Source organism: Photinus pyralis, unplaced genomic scaffold (genome assembly GCF_008802855.1).
Source record: "Photinus pyralis isolate 1611_PpyrPB1 unplaced genomic scaffold, Ppyr1.3 Ppyr1.4_LG2, whole genome shotgun sequence".
Classification (NCBI taxonomy): domain Eukaryota; kingdom Metazoa; phylum Arthropoda; class Insecta; order Coleoptera; family Lampyridae; genus Photinus; species Photinus pyralis.
Window position 1 is genome coordinate 10932294 of NW_022170403.1, and position 15048 is coordinate 10947341.

Below are 15048 nucleotides of genomic sequence, written 5' to 3' on the forward strand. Positions count from 1 at the left end.
TTTATTACGAATACAAGGATGTATGGTACAAAAAAAAAACAAAAGTTGGAAACTGTTGGTGTTAAACAGCATGGTCCACCTGCGCACAACGCCAAATCGTACGAAAATAAATATCGGACAAATTTTTTCATTTCCCAGGACATTTATCCGATAGATATTTTCACACTATTAGGGCATTTTGCGCGAATGCGAATCTTGTTGAAACCAACAAAGTTTTCAACTTTTGTTTTTTTTTGTACAGACATCGTTATATTCGTCCGTCATCGTAAAAAAGATAATCAATACAGTACGTACTTTTTTGTGAAAAAATAAAAACAAAATCCGTTCTAGAACTGAGCGTCGTAACATGCGTGTAATACCATCACGGGCGATGTGCGAAAAATTTAGATTCGAATTAACAAAACCCTTGCGCACTGTTAAGTGAGTACCGTATCGACAGTATCCGCGACTTTTCTTGAATCTACCGATTGCAGTCGAGTACGGTACAATCAACACTAGACGCGACACCACTTGTCTTCTTTTCTACTCGGCAAACTTGGTAAATTCATACCCATACAAAACATAAGCATTTCCAGTGCTAAAAATTTCGTTGCCGTCAAATAATCTCGGATGAAGAACAAGAACTCTCTGCAAAGCCGACACATCTGCCCAGTTTGCTGTAGTCGAATTTAAGTCCATGTTGTACCGCCGGGAAGGTCGGAGATGCCACCGGGCTAGCCCAGCTTGGTGGAGTCCCGTCTTAGAATACTTCGATGATTCCAACACTCGCTTCACTAGTGTGAGAAACTTATCCACGTGAATAATAGCCACCATTCCACACTCGTTGAAGAATATACTAACTTATAATCTGATTGCAGTATACGAGTATCGTTATTGTTATTGACATGATGCACCAAAATTAAGAAATTCAAACAAATCCGTTAACTAGGTATTATCATAGACCAAAGGTCTATGGTATTATTTAGGTACCTTCATATCAGTGGCGTAGGCTAACTATTATTTTTCGAATGAGAACTCTTTATAGAACGGGGCTGTGAGGGGCGTAATAAAGATTCTCAAATTGCAAAATTTATTACGATTTTTTTCCCGATATTTCTTTGGCGCTGACCCGAATTAATCATATTTATAGATTTAGTTCCCGAGTAAACAAAATTTGTTCGAGAACTAATCAAAGTAGATATTATTTACAAAGTTAATTATGTGTTATATCATATTATCTGATTCACACTCTTAATGGTTAATCATAACAGAAAGAAACCTATCTAACGCGAATTGAGACTTGAGAGAATAAGAATCTGACCGGGTATCACGTTTCAGACCGAGAAAATGTAATATCTAGCAGAATGAATTGATGAAGTAGGTGTCAGACAAAAATCTCTATAATAAATAATTAATTATCTGTTAATAGTAGATCGTCTTAAATGCACACGCATATACGAATTTTTTCAATCGCATCCAGTTTATTTTACCTACCAATATTAACGCAGATATTCCACAGTATTGGTTACTTGTGACTTTGTTTATATATATACCTATCTTGGAAACTGTTGAAAAAGTAAAACATATACTAATGGGCAAACCCTCAAATGTGTATTTACAGTACCGTGTTCTTATTATATATATTGAAAGAAATTTATATTTGTTTTATATTACAAAGTATATCCTTAACTACCCCATGAGTAGATTTTTGAATAAATATTTACTTTGTGTTTTGAACGTTGCATTATGAAAATAAGGCTCGTTCTCGTAACTCAAACTAATTTATTGTTTTCGTTTACTTTTCGATTTATGATACCCATAGATTATTTTGATTAATGAGAAAAGGGTTACTGTTTGCATTAGCTATCCTGATATGGATGCCATTCATATAGGTTTCGCTGTTGACAATGCGACTGTCCGGTGTTCCTTCCATCATTTTGTGTACGTAAGTGTGGTGTCACACTATGCGTTTCTACCGCTCCCGCTAAAACGCTCCTGTTTGACGGGATGATAATATCACACGTTATTAAATGGTACCAGTCACTATATGCGTTTTCGCCGCACCAACCGGATGCAATCGCATCCTGCTGCCGCCGCGCAGGATGACATGACAACCACAATGACATGAAACCACGTGTTGTTACACGTTGGTTGTCATCAGTTGTCACACTGAGCGTTGCAACCGGGTGTTTTGTTAGGTTTACAATGTTTGATGTCGATTTATTCATCGAATGCGTGCATGCAAAAACTGCACTGTGGGAAAAACAATCTAAAGAGTATGTAGATAAAAACTGAAGGTAGAAATCATGGGTAGAAATTGAATTTTTGAACATTCGGTAATATACAAAAAAATTTTTCTTGTTCATTCGAATTTTTTCATTAAACTTCGCGAACCTATTATTAGATTCTCGTCCTGAATTAAAAGGATCAATCCAATATTGACGATATATCTGCTTTCGCAATAGCCCTTCCACCTCAAGCGCACAAACCATCTTTAACAATAATTGAGACATGACACTATTAGACTGCCAAAATATAGCAAAAACGCATCCCGTTAAACCGGAATAGTGTGACAAGTAGATCTCATCCTGTCAAACCGCATCCGTTTTAGCGGGAGCGGTAAAAACGCATAGTGTGACACCACACTATTACAATGACAAAGTTGGTGACTTAAAATTGAAATGTTCATTCTAGATGGGGAGTCAATTTCAAAAACGCTAGAGCTGCCGGCAATTGCTTCAAAACATTTATTATTTAAGAAATCTTCCGATGTGTAGGTACTTAATTACGCATCCGGTATCCATATCCAATTACTTTTAGCTGATCTATTTTATCATCGCAAAGGTAATTGACACCTTAGTTAATGCAAACAGGTTTTCATTTATTTGAAGTCCACTAAGCCAACTTCATTTTATAAAGGAACACATTCAACGTTTCAGTCAGCATAGGTTTGCGTACGCCACTGACGTGAAGCCAAAAACCGTTATATGAACGTAGTAAAGAATTTCAGGTACTCAAGTAAAATTAATTTTTATAAATTTTACTTGAGTACCTGAAATTCTTTACCACGTTAGTACTATACTCAAGATGGAACACTTCATAGACAAACAGTTATAAGATTTCGCCGATTTCTTGTTGATGTCGCTCAACAACAGTAGTGCTCTGTTTTGACACTTCGTTTTCCAAAATACATTATATATCTCCGTTGCTAGTGATACTACTAGATAATGTATCGTACCGTTGGATAAACTCCTTCCCCCCCCCCCGACCTTACTGTTAAAATTGCAGCAAAATCGTTTTATAAGGAGGGGGGGGGACTACGTATACTTGGCCCCTCCCAAATGTATTCTCGGATTGCTAAAAAATGATAATGGCGCAAGAGTTAATATCGCTGGCGCATGTGAGCGTATTACTTTATAATAATACGACCATCTAATCTCTAAGTGGAGGAGTTACACGACACGGATATTTGAACTCGTACAAATCGATTGGCGAAGGTTTGACATCGCTGTCTCGTTTTGTTCTCGAGTTAGACGAGGAAAGGTAGACGAACAAACTCATCACATCTGTCAATTATTTGAATGTACAGGGCCACCCATCGAGAACGCAGGAAGTTAAATGCTTGCTGTAATTGTACGCTTCCATTTTTTTTCACCAAATTTGACATTTGAGCAGTACTATGCGATCAAAAATGATTTGCTGTCGAATCGCCTTTGGAATTTTTGTTTACACGGGAAGTCGTACTTAACTTGAACGTCCAAAGGCGACTCGACAGCAACTCATTTTTGATCGCCCGCTAGAAGGTAGTACAATTTAGTTGTTAATGGAATGATTATAATGATGATCGTGAATAAAATCGTATACGAACCTCGACGAAAGGTTATTTTTCTTAGAATATAATCACCATGCAGCGCCTAGGGTGATTAAAATTCTTCGAAAAATAACCTACTTTCGCACTCGGTGCGTAATACACTCATGTTGTGAATAGTTGTAAATATTAGTGTTGTTGCCGACCACCATTCTCAATCCGGTAACAAGACGAGGATTTTGTAAGCAGTCCGTGCAAAGAGCAGCTGGAGATTCAATTTTATTTCCACATTGGAAAAACGGTGTCAAACTAGGATCATATAACCGGTTCGTCCACACAAAAAGTAATGACGGGGCACTCTGTATATGACAATCCGCCTTGTGATGTATCACTAACATTAAACTTAACGTACAGGTTCTCTGTAGAAAAAGTATACAATTAATTTGCTTTTAGTACCTGACGGTTATTCATTATACCTATATTGCGTTTGGTCCATTTATAAATAAAGTTGAATATTTCCTATCAATGCGAAGTGTTTTTGCGAATGAATGGGCGCGTTCATCAGACGAAGCGCTTCATGAGCGCTACCTAAAGGCGGGAATACTCTAGCAAGGCTTTTCGCGCGGGTTGCTGTCTGATAGCACTGTCGAGGTGTAAAGACCAACGTACCTCTGACTTACTGTGGTATGTACACTTCGACAGTGCTATCAGCGAGCAACTAGAGCAAGAAACCTTGCTAGAGTATTCCCGCCTCGCCTTTAGGTAACGCTCATGAAGCGCTTCGTCTGGTGAACGCGCCCAATGACATTTGTTTTACAGGGTCGTTTCGCCTCAAGCCCCATTTACTAATATGTATTAATATTCTAATAATTACATATCAAGAACCACCCCCAATTTCATATGTCATTTATTATTTACCACGTTACATATCCTGTGAATGTGTTTGTGGCAAATCAACCATAACATACAAAAACGTAACATACATAAGTAATTTAATTAAGGCGTATGAAGATTACCTAACCAGAGGTATGATGAAGGAGTAGAAGTAATTAAGACATCAACTATCTAATTTACTTATTTCCTCAAAAACGTAGACATGTTCCAAATTAATTGCACGTTAACAAGTCATATTTTTTTTAATACGTTGACAGTAATTTAATTAGTCCGTAGGGTTATGTGTAATGAACTACTCTTACGTTGCTAGCTGATTTACCCTTTCTAATTACTATTTATGAATATTCGCATGTCAGGAGGTCTGGAAATTGAAAAAGTTTATATAATTATTTGGCGAAGATATTAAATATCTAATGAGAAAATGTATAAGCGAACGATACACGATACTTTCACAAAGTCCTTTACCTAACTCAAATGAAAATAAGTACACTTTAAAAGCTTGGGAAAGTATACAGCTATGCTTATTACCATAAGGTGAACGTAATAAAAAGAAGGGATCTTATAGATGAAGCTCAAAGTTGATACATACAAAAAGGATTCAAAACTCCTCTATTTTTATTGCTGGCTTCATGTGCTGGATATGTATAAACCACTAATGTTTCCCCAATAACAAATAAAATGCTATTCGCGATCGCTTTCTTTGACACGCAATAACGATTTTATTGGAACACACTTGGCGGAATTGTAATGGGGGTCATTATTGTCTTGTCAATATAAAGTCACTCGTTTATTACCAAAGTTTTAATGCAAACCATAATAACGAGGTGTAAAATGGACATTTTACGTTTTTGGTTTGGCGCATATAGAAATTTATTCGCAATGTCGCATTTGGAGATAATGAAATGAAATTCTACCACAAATGCATCTAATTAAATTGAATGCACTAAAATAACCGAGTGCTCCAAACCATTAAACATTTGTTTGACATTTATGTTATAGAAAGCACAACATGTACGCTATATTTTCCACTAAAGCATTTAATTGCAATAGCTCGGTAAACTTCCCGTGGCCATGTTTTGTAATTAAACATTTTTGCTAACATTAATATCAATTTAGTAACACCGCTATTTTTCGAAAAACGTTTAATGCGACCCACAAATCAAGATCTTTAAAATCTAAAAGTTCCCCTCCGGGATCGAAAAGCCGAAGCGAAGCTTCGGCTTTTCGATCCTTAAATAGTAAAGTCAGGCAAGTACTCGATTTTCATTTTTAATTTCGTTATTTGTACTACCGATTCGGTGAAAATTTTATCGTGAGCTTTTTAAGCGATTTCGCATCGATTCTGAGAATTTGGGACCTGGGAAATTCTCCTGAGCGGCTGGGGAGCATCGTCGTCGAGGTGCGCGGGCGCGGATAAAAATTCGCCGTAGCCATACGGTCGGGGTTAGGGCGTCGTGGCGCCGGCGCGGGGGGGTAGGGGTAGTTGGGGCAACTTTCGGTGGGGTTAAGAAAATTCCCCCGGCAACCTACGGGGTAGCTGCCATAAGAAGCGAAAAAATTGAAAATTTTAGAAAAAAATTCGTAACTCGAAAACGGCGCCGGAACTTCGATTCGCGCTTTCTGAGCCGTCGCGCGACGTGGAGGAGCGTCTTTTTGCAGCGGTGCCATTAAAAGTGACACCCCGGTGCGGAAACGGCGCGACCCGGAGGGTCGCTCTCGAAAAGGTGGTTTTTCGCATTTTCCAACTTTGACGCCTTCTACCGGCCGAACGGTTAGAGTTAGAGCAAAACGTACAATTGCGCGATTGTAGATCTCGACGAGATCTACGAGACGAGGGGTCGCGGGCCGCCCTACCACCCCCCGGAGGGGGGTGAGAGGTGAAAAACCGGAGATTTTGAATAGCGCGTTCCGGCGAAGAGATACGGCGTCGAAATCGGGTTCGATACCTGCGGCCAAGTTTTCTCTTTCTTTTTCCGTTTACCTCGAGGAGGTAACTCGGACGACGGCGCCGTGGTAAATTTTCTCCCGAAGGTCTGCAAAAGTCACGTGACCGCTTCGTTTTGTTTTTCGCCAACATTAAGCGCCGAAGATTGCCGAACGCGCGCTAACCGCTTTTTAATTAATTGCGAGCTTAATTTTGGACGGAGAATTTCGGTAGAGGTCTCAAAAATTCGAGAAAACTACGAGGAACGTGTTAACATCGGTTTCGGGACGGTGCGTGATCGATTTGTGTTCGAAATTAAGTGATAAAGTTTAAGTGTCGGTTAACTGTCAAACGGATTCCGTCAAGTTTTAAAAGTGTTTTTTAAAGGAAATTAACGTATTAAAATGATCGGTAAGTGTTTGAAATTGATTATTATAAAGTTTAAAAGTGCTTCGAATAAGTGTGGAGTAAATAAAGTGTGTTTAAATAATTTGCTAATTTACGTATTCTCGTCGTACTTATAGTGGTTTAAAAGAAGTGATAATGTAAGTCCCGGTAGCTTAGCGGTAAGCAGTTAGGACTTGGAATTTGAAGATCGCGCGTTCGAACCCGAGCGCGTGCCCGTTTTTTTTTGTGACAAGTTTTTTTTGTATTAATTATTTTTTTTATTTTGTATTAATTATAATTATAATGTTACAATGGGAAAGTTGTTGCTGAAGATTTAATTTATATGTAGGGAATTGCATTTTGGCCATACCTTGAAATTTGAAGCCGTTAGAAAGGTTTTTAGGTTAAAGTTTTCGTAGACGCGCAAGTTTTTCGGTTATAATTTTTTTAAGAGACTTGCCATACGGGTACGTTCAATGGGGAATATTTAGCTCGAATTATTAGCTATCGTACGCACCGCTCCCCGTCCGAAACGATCGAAAAATAAAGGTCCAGGAAATTTTTTTGTAAAAAAAAAAAAACCGTTAGGTCGCGTATTTACCAATTTTCTTTTATAATTTTTAAACGGTAATTCGTAGGTACGTACTTACAATGGGAAAAATTTAGCATAATTAGTTCTCTCTTTAAATTGACCTCTCCGAAGAAAATCGAAATCGTTTTAAGCCCGTGGCGAGGGGTTAAATTTTTTAAAAATTTCCCATAACAAAAACCAGAGAGTCATGTTGGAATTTAAATCCGCTCCTTAAATAAGAAACTCGGGCAACAACTCGATTTTCATTTTTAATTTAATTAAAAATGATTCGATTTTGATGAAAATTTTATGAGACCTTTTTGAGACGATTTCGAATCGATTCCGAGAATTTCGCTACTGGGAAATTCTCCTGAGCGGCATCGTCGTGGAGGTGCGCGGGCTCGGATAAAAATTCGCCTTGGCTATACGGTTTGAGTGAGGACGTCGAGGCGCCGGCTAAGGTAGGTAAGGATAGTTGGGGCAACTTTCGATGGGGTTAAGAAATTTCCCCCGGCACCCGTCGGGGTAGCTGCCATAAGAAGCGAAAAAGTCGAAAATTTTAGAAAAAAATTCGAAACTCGAAAACGTTACCGAAATTCCCCTTGCGGTTTTCCGGTGATCGAGGGGGACGGGGAGGAGCGTAATCGTGCCGCGGTAGCATCCCGGGGAAAAGTCGAATTTGGAAACGGCGCGACCCGGAGGGTCGCTCTCGAAAAGGTGGTTTTTCGCATTTTCCAACTTTGACGCTTTCCGCAGGCCGAGCCGTTAGAGTTAGAGCAAAACGTACAATTGCGCGATTGTAGATCTCGACGAGATCTACGAGACGAGGGGTCGCGGGTCGCCCTACCACCCCCCGGAGGGGGGTGAGTGGTGAAAAACGGGAGTTTTTGAATAGCGCGTTACGGCGAAGAGATACGGGGTCGGAATCGGCTTCGATACATGCGGGCAAGTTTTCTCTTTCTTTTTCCGTTTAGCTCGAGGAGGTAACTCGGACGACGGCGCCGTGGTAAATTTTCTCCCGAAGGTTTAAACAAATTTTCCCCTGTAAAAAATTGGAGCTTTTCGGGAGGGACTAGATCACAATAAAACGGACGTTTGTCCAATAATTTTATTGAAAATGTAGAGATTTTGTGCAAGTTTTTTGACATTTTCAAATTCGAAGAGGTTCTGAATTGTTGAATAGAATAGGTTTACCGTTTACCTATCTTTATCTATATAAAACACTAATTACCTACCTGATGTCTATAATTGCGTTTAAAATTTTCTCGTCACAAGCGGGCCTTAGATAAAGAAAAAAAATATTAAGATGTGCTTCCTTATCGACGTGAATACGTGTCAAAAAAAATTGAAGAGATAATTTAGCGGTAAAGAACACGTGCTCTTGTAACTGTGCACAATCATTAGATATTGTATTTCTTCACAAAAGCCGCCGCCGCCGCTTCGGCAGCATTTGAGATAATGTTGAGATAAACACCTGCAGATACTACAAGTATTTAAAGGGTGAAATGTTATTTTTTCGAGTTAGTTCAAGTGCAGGTTTCAAACCATAAAGATCGTAAGTATAACACTTTACCGATTGGCATTTTTATATTTCAAAATTAGTTTTTCTGAATTTGTTGTAATTAATAAAGTAGGTATGTCATTTAATCAATGGTAAACCTGGTCTCCTAGGTATTATGTTAACGTATTTTTTTTGTATTTTTCAGAACATACAATGTCTGTCCTGTCAGGTAATACATAATTGTAATTGTAAAAAATAAAATAGCTAATACTTTTGTATATTTCTTTTAGAAAATGAAATTAGAGTAGTTGAGGAGGTGGTTGCCGAGGTCCATCGGGACGCCGAAAGCGTCGACCCGAAGACGGATGTGTAAGTTAACGACAGAATCAAATTTATATTAAGTACATAAGCATTTCTATTTATACAAGTGTTTCTTACAATTTTTCTTTCTGTAGAACTCAGAACAATAAAAGTAGACGGGGACGTGGAAGATCCCGGGGACGTGGAAGATCCCAGGGACGTGGACGGAATTGGGATCGGGGACGTGGACGGTATCGGAGAAGTGGACGGGATCGGGGACGAGGGCCACGACGACATCGTGGTCGAGAAGAAACAACGGTAAGATTTTAAAAAAATAAATTTTAAAATCACTAACACGTCAGCAAAAGCTGGTAGTTACAAGATTGATTGATTGCTTCTGTAAAATGTAAATTCAAAAATTTCAGAGATACAAAAAAAGTAATTTATTTTTATTTTTTTTTTAGAAGACCATCAGCCCACCGGCTCCGCCGACACCGGCTCCGCCAACACCGGCTGAGACATCGGCGCAGCAAAATGCCCCCTCACAAGGGGGCAATACATTCGTATTTAATTTTTATTATAATTTAAAATAAACATACTTTAATTATATAACGTGTTTAGATTTTATCCCGATCTGTCTCGTACAGGCCACATAAATTGAACCATCAAATCTAAAAAAATTATTACTACCATATCTTAGTCCTTATTTCATTTACATTTAAATTTAAAACATGTTACAAAAAAAATTCAATTCTGAACATTTTTTTCCTAGCTTTATTACAACAATGATAAATATCATTGCATCAACTGGCATTAAGTGATCGACCCCGAGAAGAACGTGTCAATATCGAAGTGGCTTTCTTTATTTGAATGACAGGAATTCGTACTATGTCTAGGCACCTATCGCACCCGATCTTTTGGTTTGTAATGTTTATGAATTCCTGACTCGACCTGTCACTGGTCCTGGATAAATGGCTCCGTTCTTAAACATTTGTAACCAACCAAGATGAATGGTGTACCTGTAGGTCACCTGTGACAGGTAAAATTGACAGGTGTACTTGTAGGTGTGTAGCTATACCTTATAAGACTGTGCTTTTGAACGAAATACAGTCGCTCACAAGACATATATCTCCTCAGATATACCTGTAACATTGAACGTTATAGTAGCTATAGGTGTAACTATCAATTCTACTTGTCGCAGGCGATCTGTAAAATCTATCCGTTAAAACAACTCTCGGTTCACCGTTAATTTCAGTTCGTCAAACATGTTTGAGAACGGAGTTATCTACGGTGGAGAATTGGCACGTCGACTCGGTAATTCATTGACATATCCACAAGTCGAAAGGTGGAGTGCGACAGGTGTTTAGACATACTGTTAACAGAACCACTTGCGAAATGTCAACTTTCACCGCAAGCGTCATATCACCTGCGACAGGTAGATGGGTTATTGGTTCATATGGAACTGTTTACACGAGGATACTTTTTCATTAGCCTGCCGCTGCACTAAGAATACGATGCCAGAAAGACATATCACTACAAAACAACAGTTTAGAATGTTCAAAGTTAACAAAGTATATTTGACATGAATTCTATCGACATACAGTATCCCCCTGTAAGAGTTTTCTAATTAGTGTTTAGTTTTAAATCGTACCGCATAACTAAATAATCAAGAGAATAAGCAGTTTTGCGATCTTTTCCAAACTTTGCTTTTCGTAAGTTCCAATTTACAATGTATTACCATGGGTACATTTTTATTTTATTATAATAATTATAGGTTAGGTATTAAATTTTTATAAAATTTGCCCTTAGACAGTCGACAATTTGCCAAAGAAGATTATATTTATAATGAACAAATTTTATACTACCTTATATACAGGGCGTGTTACAACAAAATATACAAATTGGTTTAATAATATTGGTAACGCCAACGCTAATTGATCATCTAGAGAAGATAATTAATAGCAATTGTAAAAGTTTGTAATATGAGGTGTGATCGTTATATTTGGGTGGCTTACGCGAAACGTAAAAAGGTAAACGAGACGCGTATTTTTACGGTAAAACTGGCTTACTTCCTTCATCCATCGATGCTACAATTTAAAGTTATGCTATTTTGATATGTTATAGATCTATAAATAAAATTCGCAATGAATATGTGGATAGCGATCAACTTAACTTAAAAAACCTTCCCCGTAATTCGTTGATGATCCTTGGGTTGTAACAATTAACGTTCAAAAAATAAGTTAAAGGTTACCCGATTTCAAATTTAATTACCATGGATTTTATGCGGAGATGTACTTGATCGGCTTTATGGTTCAGTGGTAGAGCATTGTACTATAAAACCGGAGGTCGGGCGTTCGAATTTGGATTAAGGTGAATTTTTCATCTGTGGCAAGAGATGAGAATTACCTTAGACCAGTTGCATTTTGCCGGCTATTCCGAATCAGGTTTTCCTAATTCGTAAGGTAAATACTGCAGTAGTATAGAACAACTTAAGACCTTCTGCACAGGACCTCTAAAAAGCATTATGCAGGTCACTCTGTAATTGGGCGCAAGCCTTTCGAGAGCCCAAAACAAAAGAGGGATAATAAATAAATAAATTTATTCGAATTTACAATTTATTATCATATAGGTACCTACTACGAAAGTACCTATACACATTTGTTGAATATAACTTTTGATAATCTCACATTCGAAAAAGTTCAAATATTGATATATACGCTTTTAAAATTCAAATTGAATAATAATAATAATGTTTATTGTCCCAACAGATAGAAGCTTTCAAAAAGAACAAAATTATATAGCTACAGCTCAAGTGAATGCAATATAAATAAACGTTGCCGTTAACATAATGATCGAAAAATAAAATCGATTTGCCTCTAAGCTACACAAAGCAATATTAGATTCGAATGAAATTGAATAATACCCAAAAATAAAAATTATTTTGCCGTGAGGCTACATAAATGATGCGGAAAATTATATTTACAACAGCATCAACAACATATGAAAATAATGATAAATTAATTACATTTAACAATAGCTTTAAGTTAGTAATACAGATATTAATAAAAATCACATGTTATAAAATGAAGAATTTTTTTAAGAGTTTGTTCGACATTGAGATAGGTAAATGAAAAGTTAACTACATGCCTAGATGACAGACGTGGAACAAAAAATGTTATACAATTGTACAAACATGTAAAGTCAATATTATTTTGCAATAAAAATTACATAGAAAAGCAACACTTATACACTTCCTGCTTGTACTTAAGGATGCAAATTGAAATTTTTTCAACAGAATGTCATTTGCGTAATCTCTCACCGGGTAAAAGCGCTAACTTAAGTATTTGAAGCGAGACGGTTGAAATTAGTTAGGTGATGAATCTACAAAAAAAAATGAAAATTACTACAAATGAAAAAAGTAGGTACCTTCTTTTTTTACCTGATGTTAACAACGGCATGCCATGCAATACTTTGACAGGCGAATGCACAGCAATTCGACTCAATTAAAAAGAAGAATCGGAAGAACGAATAAGCAGAAACTAAATGATTTGATAATACAGGATTATTACAGATAGATGATGTTATCGATTTCGATTGAAAATAAAAATGGATTGGTATGTTTATAATATACTAAATATTTTTCCTAAGAATGTATCTATCTTATTTCTTTGTATGATAAATAAAACTAGATTAATGCACGCTTGCAATTATCAACATTATTTGTAATAACCCTGTATAACGTATTTCAAAAGGCGAATCGTCTTCAATTGCCATCATAAATCTGAAACGATTATTACGTACCTACAATAAAAATAAATATTTTATTTTCAATTATAACTCATATACGCACTCAACTTACTTCGAATGGCACGGTATATTTTTTTCAACCCTGCTGCGTTCGGATGTATACCATCACTGAAATTTTCCAAATTAATACCACATACAAAATATCATATATGAAACTTACCGTTCGAATATACGTTCCACATTCTCGCACTGAAACAAGGCGTACAAATCGATAAGTTTAAAAACATCACGGCGATTAGAGCATATATCTCTAATCGCCGCATTGTATTGGGACAATTCGATTTGTACGCTTTGCCCAGTACGGATCATGGGAGGAACGGTGCACAGCAGGGCTCGATATTGTAACGTCCATTTCCTTAAGGTACGTAATAACCCCTTCAAATTTCTAATGGCAACGGAAGCCTTTACGCCTCTTGAAATATCGTTCGTACCAATCAAAATAACCAGAGGAACATTCCGTGGCACAAACCATTTAGAAGCTGCATTACGCGACCTCTCGATTCTTCGTCTTAATTGCGTTATAGTTTGGCCCCCGATACATAAATCCACCAAACGCTTGCCGTGCATCCACCGAACTTTCCGTTTGCACACCGTTGCCAACATCCTTCTTAATATACTGTCTCCCAAATAAAATTCCATCACTACAAATGTTGATAAATATAATAAGTTACTATCAATCGTCAAGGTAATTCAAAAAATACTTACCACACTTTTAATGAAAATTAAAAAGGAAACACACACACACACACACCCTTGTATTACAGACTGCGTGTCTTCCACTGATCTCAATAAAAATTAAATAGAGATTAGTGGTATCTCCATAATAAAAGGAAAACGTTTACATTTCTTAAAAAAATCCCACAATTTAACGTTCCCATTTCTTAAACTGCATTTCAAACTTTTATAATAATAAAGGAACGACTAGCTAAAATTGTGTCCAATATGGTTTTTTCGGTATGATACCGGTGATTTTCATTTGTTTCCCTCTACTCGCCCCATATTCTACAAATTCTATTGTAAAAATAAATTGGGAATGTAATGCCCGGTTTTGCAATTTGGCAAAGAATTATTTAATCGAGACGCGAAGCTGAGGGTATGTCCCGTCACCTATCAGGGTAAGGTGACTAGATGGGTTCTTATCGCTGTATACATGATACTATCAAGTCGCTGTGTTGATCCCCTACACTATATTTTTTAAAAGAGTCACGTTTGAATCTACATCCGCTACCTTATTACGCCAGTGGTGCCACTTCACTTCTAAAGTTCGTGATCATCTCCGGATACGACACGGTGTAACTTGGACGACATTCTTTTGTAGAAGATTTTTAATTTCATTTTCGATCATCCACACATTTATGTAGTTTTTGAAGTGTTTGTTTTATTGGTAAGTCAATAGTGTTATATGATTTAATTTATGTAACAAGTATTTTTTCAGATTTCGAAGAACACGTTTTTTAAATTTATATTTGTAGGTTAAAGGAAGAAGATTAGATAGTCCTCGACGATCGTCTATTATTCATTGTCTTTGTTTCTGTACTTAATTATCTTGTAAGTAACAAATTCCTAATATATATTGTGCGAATGTGAAAACACTTCTTTTAGTTTTTCAGATTACCTCATCGGTATCGATATGCCCCGACCCAAACGGTTAACTGGAGCTGCATTAGCCAGTCGAAATGCAAAGATTCGTAGACTATGTATGCATAACTTTGATTCTGTTAACGGATTAATGAACACTATTCTTTTAGCTTCAAGTACCGATTCCAATCATAGCGTGACCGATGATGTCCAACCAATCGTTGCGGTTGCTTCACAATCGGGAAAGGAGGTTAGATTGAAAATTACGTTTATATTATGATTGAATTGAGCAAACGAAT

The 15048-nt window shown here is 37.1% G+C and overlaps 2 protein-coding genes and 1 long non-coding RNA gene across 6 annotated transcripts; 2 read left to right on the top strand and 1 right to left on the bottom strand.

Moving 5' to 3' along the window:
* The first annotated feature begins 9203 nt into the window (after positions 1-9203).
* On the top strand, positions 9204-9957 carry LOC116163815 (splicing factor U2af large subunit B-like). The gene is made up of 4 exons (XM_031477948.1): positions 9204-9293; positions 9355-9433; positions 9520-9682; positions 9829-9957. The coding sequence occupies exons 1-4, from the start codon at positions 9278-9280 to the stop codon at positions 9955-9957; spliced, it is 387 nt and encodes a 128-aa protein (XP_031333808.1). The 5' UTR covers positions 9204-9277.
* Positions 9958-12097: 2140 nt separating this feature from the next.
* LOC116164536 lies at positions 12098-14089 on the bottom strand. 3 transcript variants are annotated; one of them, XR_004143927.1, is made up of 5 exons: positions 13877-13914; positions 13332-13812; positions 13224-13279; positions 12804-13165; positions 12098-12745 (listed from the first exon to the last, which is right to left on the bottom strand). XR_004143927.1 is itself a non-coding variant. In XM_031478730.1 (3 exons), the coding sequence occupies exons 1-3, from the start codon at positions 13808-13810 to the stop codon at positions 13158-13160; spliced, it is 543 nt and encodes a 180-aa protein (XP_031334590.1). In that variant the 5' UTR covers positions 13811-14089; the 3' UTR covers positions 12098-13157. The 3 variants fall into 3 exon arrangements, 1 of the variants encoding a protein (XP_031334590.1); XR_004143926.1 differs by having other exon boundaries at positions 13332-14089; XM_031478730.1 differs by having other exon boundaries at positions 12098-13165; positions 13332-14089.
* A 364-nt stretch (positions 14090-14453) lies between these two features.
* Positions 14454-15000, top strand: LOC116165126. Of its 2 annotated transcripts, none has more exons than XR_004144080.1 (4): positions 14454-14555; positions 14607-14719; positions 14774-14868; positions 14920-15000. It is a non-coding gene; the product is annotated as an uncharacterized LOC116165126 (long non-coding RNA). The 2 variants fall into 2 exon arrangements; XR_004144081.1 differs by having other exon boundaries at positions 14644-14719.
* Positions 15001-15048: the final 48 nt, after the last annotated feature.